General features: G+C 39.8%; 1 protein-coding gene across 1 annotated transcript in view; it reads left to right on the top strand.

Annotated features, from left to right (window-relative positions):
- Positions 1–293: 293 nt before the first annotated feature.
- The window catches only part of LOC101877127 (TGF-beta receptor type-1), a 35,572-nt gene continuing 12,456 nt past the window's right edge, over positions 294–23,409 (top strand). Inside the window, exons 1-6 of the mRNA XM_034063902.1 lie at positions 294–406; positions 8,597–8,848; positions 9,259–9,501; positions 15,928–16,158; positions 22,322–22,489; positions 23,180–23,336. Of these exons, the coding sequence (XP_033919793.1) occupies positions 328–406; positions 8,597–8,848; positions 9,259–9,501; positions 15,928–16,158; positions 22,322–22,489; positions 23,180–23,336 (1,130 nt within the window). The 5' untranslated portion in view covers positions 294–327. The remainder of the gene's footprint in view (positions 407–8,596; positions 8,849–9,258; positions 9,502–15,927; positions 16,159–22,321; positions 22,490–23,179; positions 23,337–23,409) is intronic.

Raw genomic sequence — 23,409 nt, 5'->3', positions numbered from 1 at the left:
CGCCAATCACAAGCCAGCCGCTCCGCGCCCCGCCCCTCGGACGCGCCGGTTGCGCCCTCCAGCCGCCTGTTGTTGTTGTGGCTTTCCGCAGCTGCCGGGGGGCGGGGCCGGGGCCGGAGCGGGAGGGGGGGAGAGAGGCCAATCAGGCGGCGCTGCCGCGTCAGTTAGTTTAGTGGTAGGAGCGAGCCGGGGAGGTGTAGGGGTAGTGTGAGCGGCTGTCTGCTTCTCTCTCGGGGGAGGAGGAGAGGGGCGGGGCCGCGATAGGCGGAATCCTGGCGCGCGGGTGCGCGCGCGCGCGCCCTAGCTCCACGGTTTCGGGACCGGACCATGGCGGTAGCGGCCACTCGGCGGCTCTGGGCCCTGCTGTGCCTGATGGTGTCCGTGCCGCTCTTCCGAGGGGCGTCCGGTGAGTGCACGCGTGTCTGAGAGAAGGAAGGAAGGGAGGGAGGGAAGGAAGGAAAAGAGGGGAGGGAGTGGGTGAGGTGGTTCTTGGGGCGGGAGGGGAGGGGGGGAGAGAGCGGTGAGGAGCTGCGGGTCCCCGTCGGTTCCTTTCAACAACATGGCGGAGGGGCCGGCTGGGGCGGAGTCGCCTTCCTCCCCCCTACCCCTCCCACCACCCCGGTGTCCGAGGCCGGCGGAGCCCGCGGAGTGTTCATCCCTTTGTTGGCCGAGTGCAGTGGTGGCTACGCGGGAAGGGCCGTGGCGAGGGGCAGACGTGGTGCGGCTGGGTGAGGAGGGGCAGTGATGAGGGGTGGACGTGGTACTGTGCGCACTTGACACTCGCACCCCGCCGGTGCCCGCGTTGCCGCCTCGGGTGCCTCTGTCTGGGATAACTTTCCCGCTCCCCGTGAGCCCCATGGCCCCTAAGGACTGTGGTCGACTCTGGCTCTTCCTTTCACACGCGGGTTCGGGTGGCCGTGGCCCGTGAAGGTAATTTGGTTATCGGTGGAGGAACACCGTCCTCTCTCTTTCTCTCCGTCCTTATGGGCACATCAGCCCGCGAGAGCTACCTTTGCTCTGCCCGGGGTGCGCCAGTTTAGGCACCAGACTGAGGGAAAACCGCCGTGCCTTGTGAGGTCCCGAGGAGCGCTTAGAAACAGTGTCACGGGGGAGGAGAGACAAGCGGCGTCTGCTCGTGTAGATACGTGTTGAATGTTCCATGTAGTGAAGGTAAAAGACTCCCTTAACTCCCACGTCAGATGCTTTAGCTCCGTTACACGCCACATTGTGGTGTGCTGGCAGCGTCTGCTCTAAAAGCTAGTAGCTTGGTGATCTCTCAGTTACAGTCAGACAGCTCTGTAAGGTCCAAGCCATGCAGAAATAAAATCTTTGATGAACCTTGTAGAGTAAACCAGTGTTGTTTTTCCAGCCTTCTGTACGTGTTTTCTTGTAAGAGAGATACACTGTTAGAGCTGTGCTGTTGCAGAGCTAATGTATGAAACAGGAGTTCTTAGCAGCATTCAGAAACACAAGAAATAGGTAATTTTCCATTAAAAAAACCCCACAAATCGTTTTGTTCTACAGTTAGCAGTTTGGGCCGTATGCCTCAATAGGATATACAGATGTTATAGGCACTAGGCCAATTGATTTAGATTTCAGTTTTATCTGTGGTGAGTTAGATGATGAAGACAGACACACAAAATCTGCACTTTATAATTGGCCTGCTCCCTGATATTCCTCTGTAGATACATTGCATGTTGCTTTGGGCTCTAAAGAGGAAGTGGAGAAGCACCATGGCTTTCGTCAGTTATAGTTTTAAGATGTCCCTTCATCTGGATTTTTACCATGCTGTTAGTAATTCAACCTAAGATGGTACTTGTGCAGTAAAGAAAGTATTACTTAAAGAAGACAGAAGTTGCTATACTAAAATGCTATGGTAATTGCCCGTGTTCCTGTTGAAGAAGATGGAGAATCCTTGATGGGGAGACAGTGAATTAAGCTTAAGTTAACCATGGTTCTTGTGTTCTTGAAAAGCTGCAACAGGCTTTAATAATTAAAAGCTTTCTTAAGTAAAATGTCCAGTTTAGACATTGAGGGAAATTTATCTTGATATGAGCTCTGAACTTTTCCCTCTTAATGTCTTGGATCAATCAACAGTTTTCCCTTAATATTGGTAATGAAATTAATGTCTAAAAGCTTTATGTGAAAACAAGGCAATAGACTTCCATACAAAAACATACAGGGATGGAACTGGTAGTGTGCTGCCTTTGTTTTGGTGGTGGTGGTTACTGGTTTGAGTGTGGGTTTTGTTCAGTTTTTTAAAGAGAGAAATCCTCTTTATCCAAGAGAATATGGGGGATCCAGGCTTCTTGATCCATAACTCACAGACCAGTCCTGGTGCTGGGAAGGGATTAATTAGAGCATTGTGGTCTGAGTTGACAAGAAAGTGCAAGGTATGATTTGGCTCCTCTTAGTATTATCATGGGTTGACAGAAGTTAGGCATTTTCTGACTTCTGTTACTGCTGTTCTGCAGTATACTAGTGAAGTTGCATTAATGAATTGCCTTGTGATATGATCACCATATGGAGATCAGGCCTGTAATGAGTCACAGCAGCTAGCTGAACAGTAGAACACCCCTGATTTTAAAGACAGTCTAAAATTTAGCTTGCTTTATTTATTCAACTGTGTGAACAGTAGATTTTGGTCTCCCCAAAGTTCTGGGGAGTCATCTCTTGGAAATTCTTGCATTCACACAATTGCTCCTAATCACATATAATGATGGAAATATGATTTGTATGCTGAAATGAATTTCAAAGTAAAAATGAGGATCTTTATTCTCTCTGATTTCATAATGTTAGTAAAATTATAATCTAGGCTTATAAAAGTGTACTCTTCTATGAAAAATTCCAGAAATAAATTTTCAATACATCTTGCTGCAGGAGGCATGAACCTACCTGCGAGTAGGTTTATGGATTAGCTGAAAAAAAAAAAAAGGAAAAAAAAAAGGTAGTACAACTTGGCACCTGCACTATGGAGAAGATAATGTTGCTTTTTTTTTTCGAAACGGATTTTTCACTAGGGTTTCCCATTACTTTTAATTTTAGAATATTGCCTTAATAAAGTAGTTTGTATGTTTTTTTGAGTGCATCACTTTGTTTTCCACTGAAACTAGTAGTTTTTTTGTAATTTTGCTTGACAAAGATAGATGAAACATCTGTTATAGTCCTGAAAACTTGATATCCAGTGCTATTACTTTACAAAAGTTAAACTTATTTAGTGCCTTTGTGAGAAGAATTAGTCAGTGCTGCTCTTAAAATGCCATGGCTTAAAAAAATGTATGCATGATCCAGAAATTGTAAGACCTAAGATGTCATTTTTATATCTTGAGCTAGAAGAGTTCAGACATGAGTCAGGTGTATTGTTTGAGGGAGTTGTCTGAATAAGAGAATAGAAAGCTGACAGCACTGTTCTGTATTATGCTTTTTTGCTTCTGGCAAATTTCATAGGAGAAGAAAAAAAAACCTACAAGTACAGCCCTTTTGCTCATCTGACAAAAATCTAATACTGTCTCTTGCATATAATATAGCCTTGTCCCTTTCTCCCCTGAAACTACATCTTGTGGAACTGAGAGTCCTAATGGTGGTTCTGATGAAATTCCACTTTCCAGTGAAACTTCTGTTTCAGAAATTGTATTTTCATGGAATCATAGAATATTTTGGTTTGGAAGGGACATTAAGGATCATTTAGATCCTCCTGTGGCATAGGGGTTGGAACACCTTCCACTAGACCAGGTTGCTCCAAGGTCCATCTAACCTGGCCTTGAACACTTCCAAGGATGGGACAGCCATAACTTTTCCAGGCTACCGGTGTTAGTGTCTCACCAACCTCACAGTAAAGAATTCCTTTCTTATATCAAATCTCTATCTACCTTCTTTCAGTTTGAACCCTTTACCCTTTGTCGTGTCACTACAGTCCCTGATGAAGAGTACCTCTCTGGCTCCTTTCTTGTAGGCCCCCCTTCCAATATTGGAAGGCTGCTGTGAGGTCTCTATGCAGCCTTCTCTTCTCCTGGCTGAGCAAGCTCAACTCTCAGCCTGTTTCCATAGAAGTGCTCCAGCCCTTGGAGCATCTTTGTGGCCTCCTCTTGACTCACTCCAACAAGTACACATCCTTCTCATGTTGGGAGCCCCAGAGATGAACACAGGGCTGCAGGTGGGGTCTCACAAAAGCAGAGTAAAGGGGGAGTATCCCTTCCTCTGACCTGCTGGTGATGCAGTCCAGCCCACGATTGTTTTCTGGCCGCAAGCACACACTGCTGGGTCATGTTTTGCTTCTTATTGACCAACACCCACCAGTCCTTCTCCTCAGGGCTGTTCTCAGTCCAGTTGCAACCCAGCCTGTATTTGTGCCTGGGATTGTCCCAACTCAGGTGCAGAACCTTGCACTTGTTCTTGTTGAACTTCATGGGGTTCACATGATCCCACTTCTCCAGCCTGCCCAGGTTCCTCTTGATGACATCCGTTCCCTCCAGTGTGTCAACTGCACTGCACAGCTTGAGCTTGGTTTCATCAGAAAATTTGCTGAGGGTGCTCAATCATAGAATCATAGAATAATTAGGGTTGGATAGGACCTTACCATCATCTAGCTCCAACCTCTCTGCCATGGACAGGGACACCACACACTAAGCCATGTCGTCCGAGACTCCCACTATCCACGTTGATAACAAAAGTGGTTGAACTGTCCCATTACTGACTGCTGAGGAACAGCAATGGTCACTGGTCTCCACTTGGACATGGAGCCATTGACCATAACTCTTGAGTACAACTATCCGGACAATTCTTATCTGCTGATCCATCTGTCTGTCAAATCTGTGCCTCTCCACGTTAGAGGCAAGGATGTCACATGGTATAGTGTCAAAACTTTGCACAAGTCCAAGTAGATGATGTCAGTTGCTCTTCCCTTTACCAATGCTGTAGTCCTTTCACTGTAGGCCAGAGTAGGATTTTGTTTTGCCTTTAATGAAGCCATGTTGGCTGTCACTAGTCACCCCCTTATTGTTCATGTGCCTTAGAATAGTTTCCAGGAGGATCTGCTCCGTGATCTTGCCAGGCGCTGAAGTGAGACTGACCAGCCTGTAGTTCCATCTGTCTTCTTTTATTCCTTTCTTAAAAATGGGGGTTGTATTTCCCCCTTTCCAGTCAGTGGGAACTTCACCAGTGTGCTATGACTGGATAGTGGCTTGGCAGCTTCATCCACCCTCAGGACCTGTGGATGCATCTCATCAGGTCCCATGGATTTCTGCACCTTCAGGTTCCTTAGATGATCTCAAACCCCTCTTCCTTCCAGGTCTTTACTCCATGTCAGTCTGTGAAGCAGATCCACCAAGAGGCCAGTTTGCTCTACTGAAGTCCAGGGTAGTGAGCTTGCTATGCACCCATCTTGTCACTCTACCACACTCTACTCTGCATTTTGTGGTCACTGCAGCCAAGTCTGCCCTTGGACTTCAGGATCCACACAGTTGGTATGGAGCTTCATACTAGTGGTTTCATCCAAACACTGTTGTAATACTTAAAAAAAGAACAGACACAAAACAACAAAACAGTGCCATGGAAAACATGGGCTAAGGAATGAAAACTTTCTTTTTTTTTTCCTCGTCTTTGGGTTAAAGTAGTTTTGAAGGAGGTTTTTGTGGTAGTAGATTGGAAATGCATCATACCTAAAAGATATTCCTGGCTCTGGGAGATCAGCTTACTTCAGAGTTGTCATTCTCTTATCTCGTGCTGCTGTCAACTCATTTTAGGAATATAAGTATTCATTCAAGTGAAGTTGGAGACCTGACTGGTTTCTCCCTGACTTATTTTTAATTGCTGTGACACTTTCCTGAGAAAAATATCGGACTACTTGGAGACAATAAAAATTTACATCTCCAAGAGGACAATGGCATGGTATTTTTCTCTTTGAGATCAGTTACAAGTAAAAACACTTCCTTATAGAAATGAAGTGATTTAATTACAGTTGGTGATTGACATGTCCTCATCCGGTTGATGGTAAATCTCATCTACATAGTCATAGTCTGTTCTTTTACACATAGATAATGGGAGAGTCAGACACAGGACAGTTCTGCTCAAACCAGGACACAAGCGTATTCCAGTTCTGTTTTCTTCTGGAATGGATTGTTGCTGAAGATGCTGAGTTAGCTTTCCTGTTAGAAAATATGGAAATTCAATTATTTTCTACTTAAGTTGGAAGGCATGAAGAATTGTTAGTGGTGAGAGTAGGAAGGGGGCTGAAGAATTTTTAAATGTTGTTGATTTTTTTTAAGAGTATGCCCACTAGGGAGCAGCAAAAACCTGTATTCCTAGAAGCTTTGGTTATTCATCAGATTAGGCATTGTTTTCTCCTTTTAAGGCAGGGGGAGAGTAGCTTCAGAAGGAAGTAAAGATATGTTTATGCTGAGGAAACTATTCAGTTGTATGTGACAATGTACTGTGTTTTGGCAGGAGGTTAGAAGGTACTGGCATCAAGGTGGAGCAGACGTACAAATTGTATCAAATTGCATTTATTGGGAATTCTGTAGCAAAAGAGAGATGGGAACAAAATGAATGAGGATACAGACACCAAATGCTTATTTAGTCATAGTGGTATCAGTGTGTCTCTACAACTTCACCAGATCAGGAAGATGAGTAAGTGTAACAAGGTCAACCCAAACCTCATTTTTCACTTCAAGTAACTTGGTCTCTGTGCACTGACCCAATGTAAACATATCTTACTGAATAATGTCTGTTACTGTAGGCATTCAGATGTGTGTGCTAATGATGATGAGCCAAGAATATTATTTAAATAGGAAAAAAAGTTATGGATGATGCAGTGAGATAAAGTCCTGCTTGTAAGAAAGTTGAAAGAAATATCAACGTGTGAATATTTTAGGAAACTTTAATGCTTTAATGGGTTTAAAAATAAAGTGTAAATTACCCAAGGGACACTGACAGGAAAACAACTGTTAAATATTCTCATAGTTAAACTCTGGATAAGATGTGCCTTACTACTGTGATTGGGGTGTGGGAAATTACATCTTCAAGAAGTGGTACTCTATAGAAGCTTTACCTTCCCATGTGCCAGTTCTCATTTTATATGTATTATAATTATTTTTTCAGTAATATTAATACTAAATAATTTTGCGATTCCATTTCTGCTCCTCTCCCCCCTATTTTTTTTTTTCCTGACTGGGCTATGGGCTGATGAATCTCTCAGAAAAATGGGTTTTCATTCTGTAGCATATACTTTATGCTACAGCGTAAAACAGATACATTACCATGTTTTTACTCTAACAGTAGAGGGTGTTTGGCAGTAATATGTTTTGCCTCAAGATCTGGGGAGAAGGAGGTATTTTCAGAAAAAGGTGTACAGCTTGGAATCAGGACTTTAAGATGGAATGTATGTTTGAGATCAGATTGCCATTTATTTAAATCTGTGATATCCAGTAATTGAGAAGAGTGTAAATTCAGAGACAATTCAGGTGGCTACCTTAAACTCTTGAATTTAAATAAAGCACACAAATTTCAGATCTTGGGGCATCTTTTGCTTTGCCACCAATTAATCCTCACACCATCGAGAGAGGCTTGTTTATGGCTCAGCACACTTTTGTGTTTTGGGCATGGATGTTTAAGATTGTAAATTTGTCTGAATTCCTGTATTTTAGTCTTTCTGCATGCATGTACACAAGCTCTATGCAAACCTTTGCTCTCCACAGATGAACAAGTCAGTGTATTGATATTTTTATTGTTGCTACTGCACTGTTCCCTGTCTGGCTTTGTCCTGCAAATGCAGGAAGAAATATGGAGGAAGAAAGCTGAAGTAGTAGTCCTCCATCTCCAACAACTTCTGCAATGTAAAGAATGTAACCTGGTCATCGTAGATGTGATTAGTCTGTCATTCCTGCTTCCCTACCCATGCCTCCTTTTCTAGTGCAATTGATAGCTTTAGTAAACCAGCAACTTGAGTAATGCAAAGCAATGTTTTCCTGTGGTTTCATAAATAACAAGTCTAAACCATTTTCTGCTTGTGTGAAAGCATGTTCTTTGGTCATTCGGGGTTTGTATTTTTAATAAGGATTAAGCCTTTATATGACCTTTCCTTGGTGCAAAGTTGAAGCCATCAAGTCATGTATAAAGTATTAATCTTAGATAGCCAGCAGCATTCTATTTGTCAGTTACTGAAGCTATTCCTGTGGTTGTTGTGGGGGGAAAAGAAAAAAGAGGCATTATTTGTATTCAGTATGAAAATAGCAAACTGGCATGTTATAGAGGATGTGGTGTTGCTAAAAAGTCCAGAACTTTACTATGACAATCTGTAATGAAACTCCTTTACCTAGAGGAACATCTAGGATTGCGGCCTTTCTCTGTTAAAACATAATTGTATAAGGAGAGATTACGTCCGCTTTAAATTGTACTTTCATCTGATTGTCTCCTAATTTTATTTTGTTTTTGTCCTGCTAAAAAGCCTTGTGTTGTTCTTCAGTGTTGCAGTTCTGTGTTTACGCAACCAAAAAGATCATATGCCACCTAGTGTTTTGAACTCTATTTCTGTAGTCCTTCAAGTTATTTCTTAACTCAGAACAGGTATCAATACTAACGTTCATGTTTTTTCTCAACACAGCATTACGATGTTACTGCCATCTATGCACAAAAGACAACTTTACATGTGTGACAGATGGGCTGTGTTTTACCTCGGTAACACGAACTGCAGACAAAGTAATACGCAATAGTATGTGTATAGCACAGATTGATCTGATTCCCCGAGACAGACCATTTGTTTGTGCCCACTCCTCCAGAGATGGAGTCTTTACTTTCCCTCATTGCTGTGACAGAGACTACTGCAATAAAATAGAACTTCCAATTCCAACACCAGGTAAGGGGTTTTAACATACTTGGGGTTTTGTTGTTTTTTTTTTTTTAATAGAAAATTCTGTAAGAGTAGAAGCTTTGGTTTTGAAGTTGGAGGTGAATTTGAAGGCCTAAAATACACCTTAGATTCTGCAAATAAAATGTAAAGGTATTTGGAACAAGAAATATAATTTTCTGGATAGGGATGTTAGGGACAGTTTTGAAGACCTATATGCAAAGTAAATGGAAAGTGTGAGTAAGCGCGTAGTTGCTTTTGTGCCTTTGTAATACTTATTTTGATTCTTGAAAAAGTTACTGTGCAAAAGTTATAAACAGTACATTGAAATAATTTGAAGATTACTGCAAAATACAGTCAATTTAGTATCATAAAAAGAAAGAAGTAGTTTTACTATTTTCTTTTGTTTTTACTATCAGGCCCTACTCCAGGAAAACCAGCTTCTAATCTAGGACCCGTGGAACTGGCTGCTGTCATTGCTGGACCTGTGTGCTTTGTCTGCATTTCACTAATGTTGATTCTGTATCTTTGTCATAATCGTACTGTAATTCATCATCGTGTGCCAAGTGAAGAAGATCCCTCATTGGATCGTCCCTTTATATCGGAAGGAACTACTTTAAAGGATTTGATTTATGATATGACAACTTCAGGCTCTGGGTCAGGTAATGTCACACTGCTAGTAGTAATTCTGGTTTTAAGAACCTTATAAGATATCATTTTTTTATGTTGTCAAATCTACTTAAACTTACAATTAACTGGAGAAATTACTAGGAAAGCTACTTCCATGTAGAGTCATTCATATCAGTGAAGAGTCAAAATATGGAAATAAGTGAAATAAAAGATACTGAGTTGCTGCTAGTGTTCTGAGATTACAGTCTGATAATGCAGGGACTGTCAAGATATTGTAGATGTTTTTTTTCTCTATTAATAAGCTCAGTCATTCACCTTTTTGTTCTGCACGGTATATATATATTACTGTCTTCTGTGGTTTTGAGATAATTTGTGAAGTTTTTATCTTTAACCTGAAAATTCATTTATTTCTGTAGCTACTCGTATATGAATAATATTCTGAATTCTAAGTATGAGTTACTGTCTTAGCCAGTTCTCTCCTTACTGAAGATATTTTTTGAGTTGTAACTAACAGTATCTATGTGTATAGAATGGATGGAGTATGCAGATCATGTCTGAAGATTTTCTGTCCCTTGATTAATGAATTTTTGTTCTAATTCTGACTTTAACGTGTCACTCTGGAAAATGATGTAATAGTCTGTTCACTGCATATAGTCTGCTGTCATAATCTTGACACTCTTGCTTATAGGATTGTGGTGGTCTGTGTCACAGAAATATGGCTTAATAGGTGTTGATAGGGGATGATGTGTCAGAGAAATAATTTTATAAATTATATAATTTCTAGTCCATGTTAAGGAGAGAGACATCAGATTGTGTACTGCAACCTCTTATCAACTTTCTACTATATAGAAAGATTAAATAATACCAAAAATTATTCCAACTGCTTACAAATGCATGTGCTGAATTATACATGCCCTTTAAGCCTACTTTCTGCAAAGAAATATTGGTGTTTGATTCTCAATGGCTGAATTTTTTAATTTTCCAGAACTGAAAAGATTTATATCAACAAAACCTAAGCATCTAGGTTGTGTTTCTTTCTCAAACGCAGTAACTGGCAAAACTGTTCAGAGTCCATTGCTTTCTCAAGTAAAAGCAATGTAACTTGCTGAGCATATTTAGAATATAGTTTAAATAAAGAGTACTTTTCAGTCATATCTTCACTGAAGAAGGTTAGGTTGCACTGAGTATATAGGGGGTTGTTTCAATTGAGAAAGTGTCCAAATAAGATTTGATAGTGATAGGGGTAAGTTGCTCTCTGGTTAGAACTGGAGCTTTAGTAGTTTGTGTTTATCTTAAATTTCTCATTTATTAATAGTGATAACTAATCGAATAATGAAAGTGATTATAGATTAAATGAAATAGATGTTCCAGTATATCGGGCTAGAACTTGATAAATGCAAATGCGGGACATATTCCTCCAGTTATGACCTTTCTAGGAAAGATACACAGAACTAAGATACTTGGAGAATATGAAGGAGCTGGAGATTTACATTTCTTGGAATGCAAGAACCTATGATATATAGTTGTTACATTATTAGGAACATAAAACTCTTTACTTAATATCTGCAGGTACAGAGTTTTCGTAAAGAAAGCTGAAAAGAAATTTAATGGAGAGTGGGGAACCTAAATAAACAGTTTAAAAGAGCAGGTGTAATTTGTTTTGAAGTACTGTGTGGTTGATAGTTCCCTTTTAACTTCTCAGATAATCACAGCACTTCTGCCACTTTCTACATCGCTGCTTTCCCACACTTCTGATATAAAGAAGTCAGGCCTATGATAATGTGAATTCAGACTTAGTTGTCAATTGGTCTTTCTGCTTGTTATCAGGAATATTCCTTCCTTTTCCTCTGGCCTTACTCCCTGTGGTGTTTCTGAGCCTCTCTTCGTGTTTGAAGACTCTGGAAGTACTCCTTCAAAATACGCTCTTGAAAAATGGGGAATCCCAGTTAGAAGAAACTTAGGATTCTTCCTCCAGAGCAAATGGTTAGAAACTACTGACTCTTCCCTTGCATATTTGTGAATTACATTTTAAGTAAAAGCAGCATGCTGGGGAATTACTTTGTTTTCAGAGCTTCAAGACACTCAAGCTGGTCTAGACTCCCAGAGCACCTTACCTGCTGTAGTATTTGAGCACTGGCTAATGATGGCTGCATCAGAGGAAGAAAACTGACAAATATGGTTGAATATTACTTACCCCTAAGGAAAGCTCTTCACAAATTTGTTTTTATGCTTGAAAGAGAAAGTTGTGTTCCTTGTAAAACAAGACTGGATGTTTCCTTAGAAGTGATCTCTTAAGCTGCAGTGACTTCCATGTTGTTCGTCTGTTTGTAAGATGAGTATCAGCTTTATTTAGCGATCTGTACTTCCCTTTTATTATCCTAGAATGGCTTGGGTTGGAAGGGACCTTAAAGATGATCTAGTTTCAACCCCCTGCCAGAGGAAGGGACACCTTCCACTAGACCAGGTTGCTCAAAGCCCCATCCAGCCTGGCCTTCAACACTGGCAGGGATTGGGGCAGCCACAACTTCTCTGGGCAACCTGTGCTAGTGCCTCACCACCCTCACAGTAAAGAGTTCCTTGCTTATATCTAATTTCTGTCTACCCTTTTTCAGCTTGAACCCATTACCCCTCATCCTATCACTACAGCCCCTGATGATGAGTCCCTCTCTGGCATCCTTGTAGGCTCCCTTCAGGTATTGGAAGGCTGCTATGAGATCCCCATGCAGCCTTCTCCAAGCTGAAAAAGCCCAGCTCTCTCAGCCTCTCTCTAGGAGAGGTGCTCCAGCCTTGGAGCATCTTTGTGGCCTCCTCTGGACTCACTCCAACAGGTCTGTGTTCTTCTCATATTGGGTGCCGTGGAATTATGGCAGTGGGATAGCAGGTGCTTCGAGGACTTGTCTTCTGTACTGTTGGCAGCGTATGTATTTGCAATGACTTGCATCACCTTATTTTAACACTGGTCAATCAATGACTATTTAAATTCACAGTGCCCTAGCACTTGCACTGATAATTTTCTTGTGTTCTGAAATATGCCTGCAGCAGTTGAATCTCATTGAGAAGACTACATTTATGGAATAAACTGGAGGAAGGGTGGGGCATGGTCACTGAAGGGAGAAAATTCAGAGCTGCTAGTTATCATAGTGCTTAACCCTGTCAAACTTAACTGTGTGAAAGGGATGCTGCTAGGCGAGAGGTTGCAAGAAACATAATGGAATTGTGCAGAACAGACAAAATAATCCAAACCTAAGAGGCACAGCTAAGGAAGTGTTTAGTCTAGTGACCTAAAGTAGATGTTCTACTTTAAAATTCATGCTGGGGGACCAGAAGAGATTGAAGTCAAATAAAAAGGATTCTACCAGTTTTGGTTTATGGTATTGTCTGAAGAGAGGCATATAAAATAGAACTGAACAAAACTCTAAAGTGAGGTTCCTACTCAAAAAGGAAGTAGGATTAATTTTCTGCAATGATGAACAGTAAACTGTTGTTATTCAGTCTTGACTTATGTTAGTATTGCCTTGTTGTTTCGTGACAATCAAGACCTGAAAGAGCTAGAGGCTTGGTGAAAGAAATTGATGAAACACCAGAAATGCATTCTTCTGCTGAACTTGCAGCTTTTAAGAGAAGGATTTCAAAGTCTTTTGGACCTGAGAACAATTTTCAGATAATGATGCAGATCTCTTTAAGTATCAACTACATACTGTATATAGATAGATTGTGATGCTCAGCTATTACTTTCCAACTTACAAATGACAAAGTAACTTAGTTGCAAGGAAATTGGAAGAATTGCCTAAAATGGGGCACAGGACACACATATGCATGACTTCAAGCATGAACCTAAAAAGTATTCAGAAATCCAAAGGATCATAGAATCATAGAGTAGTTCACAAAGATTAATGTAAAGTTGAGCCAGTTGAAGTGAATGTAAAACTCCTTTAAAAAAAAAAAAAGGCAACTTAACCTGTGGTTCATTGAAGCTTGAAGGGAAGGGGCTTGTGGTTTTTGTTACTCTTCAGAGGAAGTCTTCTGTGCTGAGACTTATGCGCAAGAGCAAAGCTCTAGCAACTGCTGTTGTTGGCTACCTTTAGTTCTTTAGAACATAATTTCTGAATTACCCTAATCAGGCACACACTTCTTATGCATTGGACAGTCATTGGTCCAAACTTACCAGAGTACAGTTAAGATATGAAAAAGAAGAAGAACTCTTAAACTGTCAGAAGGCTTGATTGAAAGTACTTGATTATAATGTATGAGGATGATGGTGAAGGCTTCAGGGATAAATTGGGTGACTATGGCTGAAGAAAAGGTGCTAAGTGTTCTGAGCTGCTGTTGAATTTAACAGGGTCTTCACTAGCAAACTGACTGTCATCTTCATGCACAGTTGAAAGAAGCTGTACTTCAAGAGCTTGAAGTACAGTTGTGTCCAATGTGTCAGAGGCTGGTGTTGTAGCTATTGCCAGTTAACTACTTTTCGGGCAGTCTGGTTTACAGTAAAGCAGTTGCTCAAGTTCTTGGTGATACAGGGCTGTGTTTCCTCTATAGCAAAATGAAGAGACTGCTCAGTTGCAACAAAGTCTGTAAGGAATTCTTACGGATGTAAGATAAATATGGATTACAAGCTTACAGTTTTGTTCAGCAGGAGTAGTTGGAGAAAGCAAAATTGCAAAAAAAGAAAGGTGAGTTGAATCTTGTAAATACTGCAAAAATAACTATAGGAGCACAGTGGGTAGATCAGTTAGCAGGGAGTTTATTGTACTGTGACATGTTAATGTGATGTTTGGGCAGTTGTGAAGTTGAAGTGCTTCATGTCTGGAAGGTTTAGAGCTTAGTATCTGTTTAGAGGTTCACTAATATCCTTGGACATGTTTTTTAAACAAGAAGGGATATCTGTAAATGGCACAGCAACTTCAAAGAAATACATCTGAAACTCAAAATACACAGTTTACTGAAACATCTGTAAGAACAAATATTAGGCATCTTGCCCATTTCACATATAGGAAATTGGCTTGTTTTTACCATTTGCCAGTGGAATTTGCCGTAGCACATCAGTACTAAGGAGAGAGGTTTCTCTGGCCAGCAAAGTCACATTATACATTTTTAGCATTTGATTTGGTCCCATGGGTTTTCTAGTCTGGCCTTTTCTGCATTTCAAGAGTCTGTCCATAAGGAATGCAAGTTAGACTTCACAGATGAGCCTTTACAGTTCGAGCACACAGTACAGTGAACCTGAGGCCAGGTATTACAGCAGAAATTTTAACTTTATAAGTAAGAATTATCACAGTGCCTGAGAATAATTAATTGCTGATGTGGTGTCCAGGTTTTCCCCTTTTTTCAGGTAGTTATGTTGTCAGCACAGATCTTGCAGAAAATTCCTGTAGGTCTGTAAGTCTTGAAGAACTGCTCAGTACACTGCAGTGTTTTAGTTTGCTCTCCTCAGCCTGAGACACAAGCATGGCAATGCTGCTGACCAGATCAGATGTCCTTTCAGTGCTGTTACTAGCAAAGAATGACCAGAGATGGACTCAAAGTAGTTATTTGAGCTATTGGTATTTCTTTTCTATAGCATATGCAGATGTTCTTCTATGAGCTATTGTAACAGTGATTATGGAGTAATAGATTACTTTATAAAGTGTTTTATTTAAGTGAAATAATCCTATACCTAAAGAGCTTATTGTGAGTAGATAACCTGGCTGCATTCATCCTGCAGCTTAATATCGCCACAGATTCCTGTGATAAGCCTTTTCAACAGGAAAGGTTTAAAATAAACAAACCATGGTTGAGGGATGCCAGTGCTTCTTGTTTCTTGTATGAACTTACTGAAGCATGATATGAGGTGCTGTGAGTTGGAAGCATGTAGATGTTCCAAAGCTATAAAACCTTCATGAATGTATTTTTCTCAAGTATAACTATAGTGAGATGCACAAGAATGGCCTGTGAAATGGGAAGCTTGTGTTACACGAATGTTTTCCTATTTTACGCTGGCTTGAGAGTGCTGACAGGCTGCTGGTGTCCTTGGGCGTGAATGTAAACTTTTGACAGTATTGCTGATAAGCATGGTTTAATTTTAACTTAGAAGTGCTCTTGAACTGTGAGTTACAGGCAGATCCAATCATCCTCCTGCCCTACCACCCCCCCCCCCCCCAGTTAAAAAAACAGACCCCTAAACCTCAATCCTGATCCCAATTGCTTCATGGTTTGAATTAAACTGTAAAAATTCTGAACTGAAAGGCAGGTTGTATCTTCTTCTGTAGAGGCATTTTGTAGTATAACACCTTGTTTTGCTGGCCTTTAAGGTTGAAAGCAGCATCATACTAGTTAGCAGTTCACAAGAAGCTCTTAAAATCTTTAGAGAGTTTATGTGCCTTCTAAGAGAAATATCTTATGGCATATGGATCTTACATTTAGTACTTACCGTGTTTATTTTGTTAGAATGCTGTTTAAATGTTAAATCTTCTTTTTAGGTTTACCTTTACTTGTGCAAAGAACAATTGCAAGAACTATAGTACTTCAAGAAAGCATTGGTAAGGGTCGCTTTGGAGAAGTCTGGCGAGGGAAGTGGAGAGGAGAAGAAGTTGCTGTGAAGATCTTCTCTTCAAGAGAGGAACGCTCATGGTTTCGCGAAGCAGAAATTTATCAAACAGTTATGCTAAGGCATGAAAACATTCTCGGATTTATAGCTGCAGACAACAAAGGTTAGTGATACTATGAATATTCATTTTGCTGATTGTGTATTCAGAATAGATGGTAAATGGGGCGGAAAATAAAGTTGTGAGGATCCAATTAAGATGGCAAAAAAAAAATCTTGTTACTAGAGCATTTCAGGTTTTGACAGGCTTTTCTTAGCCTGTATGAAGGAAAAAAGTACATTTTCCTTTTTCTGGAAAACATGCTTTGTTTATTTTTTTTTAAATTGTATATTTAATGAGCTGTGATTTCTGCAAGCAAGTTAAACTACTGGCTAAGCTTGGTACCAAAAAGGAAATGCCTTGTCCTGTCAGCCCACACATCTGCTGAATACGTGTACCTGTACTTACCTTATAGCCTAATAAGATATATTTGTGGGACCAAAAGAGGTGATGTCTAATCCTGTTGTCTTAATAGAAAATAGAAGTTAGAGAATTCACTTTAAGGCTGAGATGTGAGAAGTTATTAATTAAGAACTCCAGCTAGAAAAGAATTTGGAGAAGGGGAATTATTGGTTTGTTCCTAGTATGAAAAACTGTATCTGTTTCCTGAAGCTTTCCTTATAAACGTTAAAGTATCCACTAAGAGGAACAGTTTAACCTTTCTTTTTTTTTTTAACTTGATTTGTTGCAGTTTCAGTCAGATGAGTTTCCTGGGTTTTCCTGCTGTCCAGTTTAAGATACAAGAATTTGTTGAAACCAACAAAAGTTTTGAATTTCTTACAGTAAGAGGAGCTAAAATGTTACACAGTTTCAGTTATTTTAATCTGAAATTACATGTTTCACCATAAATGGCTTTTGACTTTTTTCACAAAGAAAGTACTGACAGAAAATTCTGTCACACTAGGGGGAAGTCAAGAATTCACACACATCCTTGGCTTCTTAAAGGGCTGTCAGTTTTGTGGGAAATTCCTAAATAGTTTAGCGCAGTTGAAATACACATGTAAATGGAGTTCTTTTTCATTATCAGTAGATTAATTTCAAGTTTCTACATCTATACAGATGTCTAGAATTGGAACAGAACCGAAGAGGTTGTGTGTAACACTTCCCTTCTCCAGGAAAGGGCTAGCTCCTACCAAATTTCCAACAGCTTGCAGTTCCATAGTGTACTAGGCAATGTTTTCCTGCAATTTATTATGCTTACCATTAGAAACTATCTTACTTTCATGCCTAAGGTTGGATTGGATATTACTAGCACTTGTGAGACCTTGAATTTGTTCTGATGGACCTAATGGAGTATCTTCAGCCTGGGTTTAAAATTACTAGATCAGTTGCATTAAAGACATAAATGGAAATCCACCTCTGCAGAAGCCTTAGGTACTATGTCTCACTGAAAAGCATAAAGGATATACTACAATACCTTAGCTGTAACTTTTAACAAAATCTCTCTGTGGTTAAGCATACCAGTCTCCCATTTTGCCCAAAACCCATAGATAGTTTGTCCAAAGATATACTTGACTACTGTGCAGAAGAGTTATGAGGAAGATTTCCTGAATAAGTAGGTTCCTAAAATAGTTTCCTGAGTGCTGGTGCAGGTCTCAGATGCAATAGGAAGAAATTCCATTTGACTTTGTTGTCTTTAGGTTCCTTGTAATGTAATATAATTTGATATAACATTGTTCCTTGATACTATTGTTGATATGCTGTACACACAGAGAAAAACTCCTTAGTTCGTAGGTCATGCCATTATTTGAGGCTTTAGGGGTTATGTGCCAGACTCCTGTTTTCTTGAGAATTAATTGGTAATTGAAAAATGAGTAAAGGCATGTTTTGAAAATGCTGCTATTCTTGGCTGTATTTTCTAACAGTATTGCTCTCTGAACAGATGTGGAAAGCTGGATTATTATTTTCAACCCACTAATGCAGAATTCTGAGTATAACCACCTGCATTCTCTCAGGGAGGAAAGATGTACACACCTTAGATTAAGCATTTGGAAGTCCTGGATATTGAAGTTAATACTTCAGCTCTTGTTAGAATACTTTAGGCCACCTGTATCCCATTAAATTGGAGAACATAATGGAGATGGACCATTATGGAAGTGGTTATTCCAGTTTATCAGGTGTGCCCTGTCATGGTACTCTGAGAGGAGCAAGCGTATCACAATATGTCTTTAGAGATCAGTGGCTTAAAACCCACCTATTTTCTTCCACTGTAGATGCTGGTGCTCACTCATAAATGCTTATTAGGTGCCAGGGGCAAGATGAAGTATTAGTTCACAGCAATAGAATCATAGAATAGTTAGGGTTGGAAATTACCTTAAGATCAAGTTCCAACCCCCCTGCCATGGACAGGGACACCTTACACTAAACCGTGTCACCCAAGACTCTGTCCAGCCTGGCCTTGAACGCTGCCAGGGTTGGAGCATTCACAACTTCTTTGGGCAACCTGTTCCAGTGGCTCACCACCCTTACATTAAATAACTTCTTCCTTATATCTAAACTTCCCCTGTTTAAGTTTTAACCCATTACCTCTTGTCATATCACTACAGTCCCTAATGAAGAGTCCCTCCCCAGCATCCCTATAGACCCCCTTCAGATACTGGAAGGCTGCTATGAGGTCTCTGCGCAGCCTTCTTTTCCCTAGACTGAACATCCCCAACTTTCTCAGCCTGTCTTCATACAGGAGGTTATCCAGTCCCCTGATCATCCACATGGCCCTCCTCTGGACTTGTTCAAGCAGTTTCTTGCCCTTTTTCTCTTGAGGCCACCAGGGTTGTACACATTGCTTGAAGTGGGGTATCATGAGAGCAGAGTAGAGGGGCAGGATCGCTTCCTTCCACCTGCTGGTCACTCTTCTTTTCATGCTCCTTCTGATTTCCCTATAAGGTGTACTGTTGAATGCATTCAGGAGTTACTACAGTCTAGCTGAAATGTACGAAGTCATGAGACTAAGAATCTCACTGTGTGTCTGAGACCTTGCAAAGTTAACTATAGAGATGGAGCAGTAAAATGGTTACTTTTGCAATCCCAACTCAGTGCTTGCTGAAGGCTTCAGTGATACATGTAGAATTCTCAGGAGCAGGTTCTCATGTATCCGTCACAAATGCTGACTCTTTCCTCCTGGCATGTAGCTTGTGGTGCAAGTGTGGGCCAGTGTTATTGCTGCAAATCTTTCCACCACCAAAGGCATTAATTAGGTCTCTCTTCACGCAACTGGCATATTTTTCACAACTGCTGGGGGACATCTGGCTGGCCATTTTAGCTGTAAAATTGTGGGGGTGCCTTCAAGTAGGAAGGTGCATGTATAAGATTAGAAAGTATTTACAACTGTAGGTAGATTAACTAGGTGGGTGGTGTTCAGCTCAGATGGTGAGTCAAAGCTTGTGACTGAACTGCTGTCTTGACTCCTTGTTATGTTACACTGTTTAGTCTTTCCATGTGTCTTAATGGCACATTCTCCCATCTCATTCTTGACTTCCCCATGATTATATGATATTCAGAAGGCTACAGGAACTGATGCCATCTGTCTGCATTCCCATCCCAAAATTTGCTGGGGTAGGTGCTGCTGAAATCAGTAAATTATTGTAGCTGCAGTTGTGTTCTGTCTGACTAGTATGTTTGTGTTCTGGGTAGCTCTTTGCTTAGCCAAGAGTGTATACTAACTTTCAAATACTGCCGGGTCATGGAAATTACTTTCTGGGCCACGTGTTACCTTATTTTGAAACATCTAAAAAGATAGTCTGGGGTTTGGGTGGGTTTTTTGTTTTGTTCTTTTTAATCTAGATACTTAATTGTAAAGTGTATCGGGGACTGCTTATCTGCAATACTCTACTAGCAGAAGAGCAGTGGCAGCAGGCAGCAACCTCTGTTTACAGTACTAAAGGCTGCCCTGGATTAGTTGTCTGTAACCATACCTGTCTGTAGTCATGTTACAAGTAAGGTGAAGTCTTGTACTGCGCACTTTCAGATAACTTTATGTGCTAAACCACTTAAGCCTCTCCATGCCTTCCCCTTAATTGAAAGTTGCACTTGACTAGCTGAAAGTTTTATTCAGACTACCTTATGTGATAAATAGATCCCCAAAAATAATATTAGGCAGTATGCTTTGGAGAAATGAGCAGAATTCCTTCATCTTGAGAAAAGTAATATTTGAGCTATTTACTCTTTCTCAAGTTTTGGCTTTAGCCTTAGGAGTTTGCCTGGAAGATCTTGCTAATCTACGCAGCTCAAGCACTTTTCATCAATTTAATCATGTGACTATCACATTGAGATAGTCAGACTGTTCACTAACAACAAATCAGCCCTCTTTCAGCCACAGACAAAAGTGTTTTCTGTGACATCTCCTTGAGTACCTCATTTCTAAGAGTTTTCTAGATATAGATCGTATCTGTATCTGATCTTTTCAATCATTTTTCCTTTGGGTTTTTTTTGGTATTTTTTTCTTTTACTTTTATCTGCATGCTAAAAAAGGCTATTGTATCTCACTGTCTTCTTTGAAATACTTTTTACTATATGACACTGGAGAACACATACGATTAGGCAGTTTTCATAACTTCTTTTGAACATTCAAGTTGGAACATAAGTCTGTGGTTCAAAACTCTTGTACCAAGCAATATTGTTACATCTTAAAACATAGTATTTGGTTTGAAAACAAGCATATGATAAGCCAAGTCCTAATTTTTGTTTTGCTAATGCCAATGTGAAAAAGTATCTTCACTTAAGTAAATTCAGTCCATTCAATTTTAATTCAAATGTGATTGTATATTTTATAGAGCATTTATTATAAATCCCTTTCTTTAAGAGGCAGCTTGTGTAAGATGAACGTTACTTCAACTGCACTAATGTTTCTCTGAAACTAACCAGGTTAGTCTTCTAGCAAATCTGAAAGCTTCTTTACTCAGAATTTCAAATTTTGTTGGAACTGCAGAAGAAAAACCTTTTACTTCTGAGTGATTTTGATAATCTAAAATGCTTTCATGTTTCATGCAAATAAATGAAATAACCTTAATTAATCTCTTTACAGAAATTAAATAGGTTTCCAAGAACATATGTAATGTTCTTGAATGTTCTGAAATTGCTTAAGATTCTTGATCATGGTGTGTATATGAACTAAATTAGGTTATCTTGTTATGGAAGGCTGTGCTACTGTATGTAATTACTACTTAATGTAATTACTTTTTATTACTTGATAATGCGTATCCTGTAATTGAAAGCTTCATGGCAGATGCTGTTTACTGTGCAGCCAAAAATACTCAGGGTCAGATTAATTATTACTTGGTAATAATTAACTGCTGTCAACAGTATAAGAAGACTTAAGTTCATCATAATGTGTTCTCAGATAGCTGAACAAATGCATAGCTTTTTGAATATAGCAAGGTAAAGAAAATGTAGTATGTCTCACCTAGTAGCTGGACACTACTTACTACTTACTGCATTTCAACTTGTCTGTAAGTAATATTATTCATGTAAGCTGGAATGTAACACCGTCCCTCTTAAAATCTGGTTGAAGGGCCACAAATAAGACATACAATAGGGAAGAACTGTGGCAGGATTGTTTTTTTCTGGGTATATTTCTACTTCTTAGGTAACAAAAAAAACCCCCACCAAACAACAACAAAAAAAAAAAAACAAACCACCAAAATTTTACCCCCTATCCTCATTGACTGTTCTTTTAATAGTGAGGAAAGTCTCTCTGTGGCTTAAACTTCAAGGTATTTTGTGTCCACTAGTTTAATAATGAACAATTTAGTTCTTACTTGTCATTTGTGTTTCTTGGGATATCTGCATATGTATTATGGCCTGTCTTGTTCTTCATAGTTATGTGTAGTCTGGACAATATTGTACTAGACCAACAGTGGCAGGGTTAGTTTTGCATCATGCATTCAGCACTGTTCCCCCCAAGTAGAAAAGTTAAGGGTGGGCAGGGCCTGGCTAATGCTACAAAATAGTTCTGTTCAGAATCATAGTGACATCATATTTCTATGATTTCTGTTTTAGCTTAAATAAAATAATACTCACTAAGCTGTTTGTAAAATCTTGCATGGTAGTCCCAGCTCTTACATAGGCATTTAAATGTTACAGGGATAGAAGTAAAGATTTCAGAGTCTAATTGGCTGAAGTTACTTACAAATCATAATTTGTATTTTGTAAGCGTTGTATTAAAGTGGCGTATATGGTTTGCTTCTTGTTTTGTGTGTGTATGTGTGGTATTCATGCCAGTGTTGTTTTGCAGACAATGGTACATGGACTCAGCTGTGGTTGGTGTCTGACTATCATGAGCATGGATCACTCTTTGATTACCTGAACAGGTATACAGTTACAGTGGAAGGAATGATAAAATTAGCTTTGTCCACTGCTAGTGGTCTTGCTCATCTTCACATGGAAATTGTTGGCACACAAGGTAATCTTACAACTATTCAGCCTGTCATGTGGATAGTATTAGATTTTTAAAGAAATTATACATGCTCTTTCTACTATAATTCTTTTCTTAATTAGAACATTCAGCCTGTAGTTGCTTTGCACACAGCTACTTCTGTGATGATAAGGCAGCTAAACTCGGTGCAGATACGCAGGTTAATCCCTTGTGGAGCTGAGGGAATTGAAAAATGTCTGTTTGGGGTCTGTCGTAATATCTGAACTAATAGAACTTCTTAATTTGGATTTTTTTTTATGTGGTGTGTCCAGGTTTTGTGATGTAACAGTCCTTCCTACAAAATGCCTATTAAAAGGCAGTAAGTAATGGTGCCCTTAGAATCTTCTTTGATTTGAGACAGCACTATGTGTCTGTTTCCAGAGACATTAGAAACTTTTTTTGTGGCAAGTAGTATAGGTACACAGTAAGTACTTGCAGGAAGAGGAAAAGGAGCAGTAGAGTAGTGTAATATGGTGGGCATTTAAGGTACTTTTCTGGACAGCCAGCCAACACAGAATGAATGGTTTCGGGAGTTACCTTAATGTACATGAAGTAGCATAACTGGAAGGAATTCTGTAACATCAAGCAAAATCTGCACCCATTTTAGAACAGTAGCAATTATTTTTTTTTTTACAGATGTGTTATTTCTGTTTTGGTTTTTGTTTTGTTTCCTTACAGGCAAACCAGCGATTGCTCATAGAGATTTGAAATCAAAAAATATATTGGTAAAAAAAAATGGAACATGCTGCATTGCAGACCTAGGCTTGGCAGTTAGGCACGATTCAGCTACAGACACAATTGATATTGCCCCAAACCACAGAGTGGGAACAAAAAGGTAAAATCATTAATGTGATGTGTTAGGTGATATTTACAATGCTTTGGATTTTCTTGTCCCATATAGAATATTT

The sequence above is a fragment of the Melopsittacus undulatus genome, chromosome 1 (assembly GCF_012275295.1).
Source record: "Melopsittacus undulatus isolate bMelUnd1 chromosome 1, bMelUnd1.mat.Z, whole genome shotgun sequence".
Classification (NCBI taxonomy): domain Eukaryota; kingdom Metazoa; phylum Chordata; class Aves; order Psittaciformes; family Psittaculidae; genus Melopsittacus; species Melopsittacus undulatus.
Note: the sequence above shows the minus strand (reverse complement) of the source record. Positions and strands in the feature narration are given on the sequence as shown.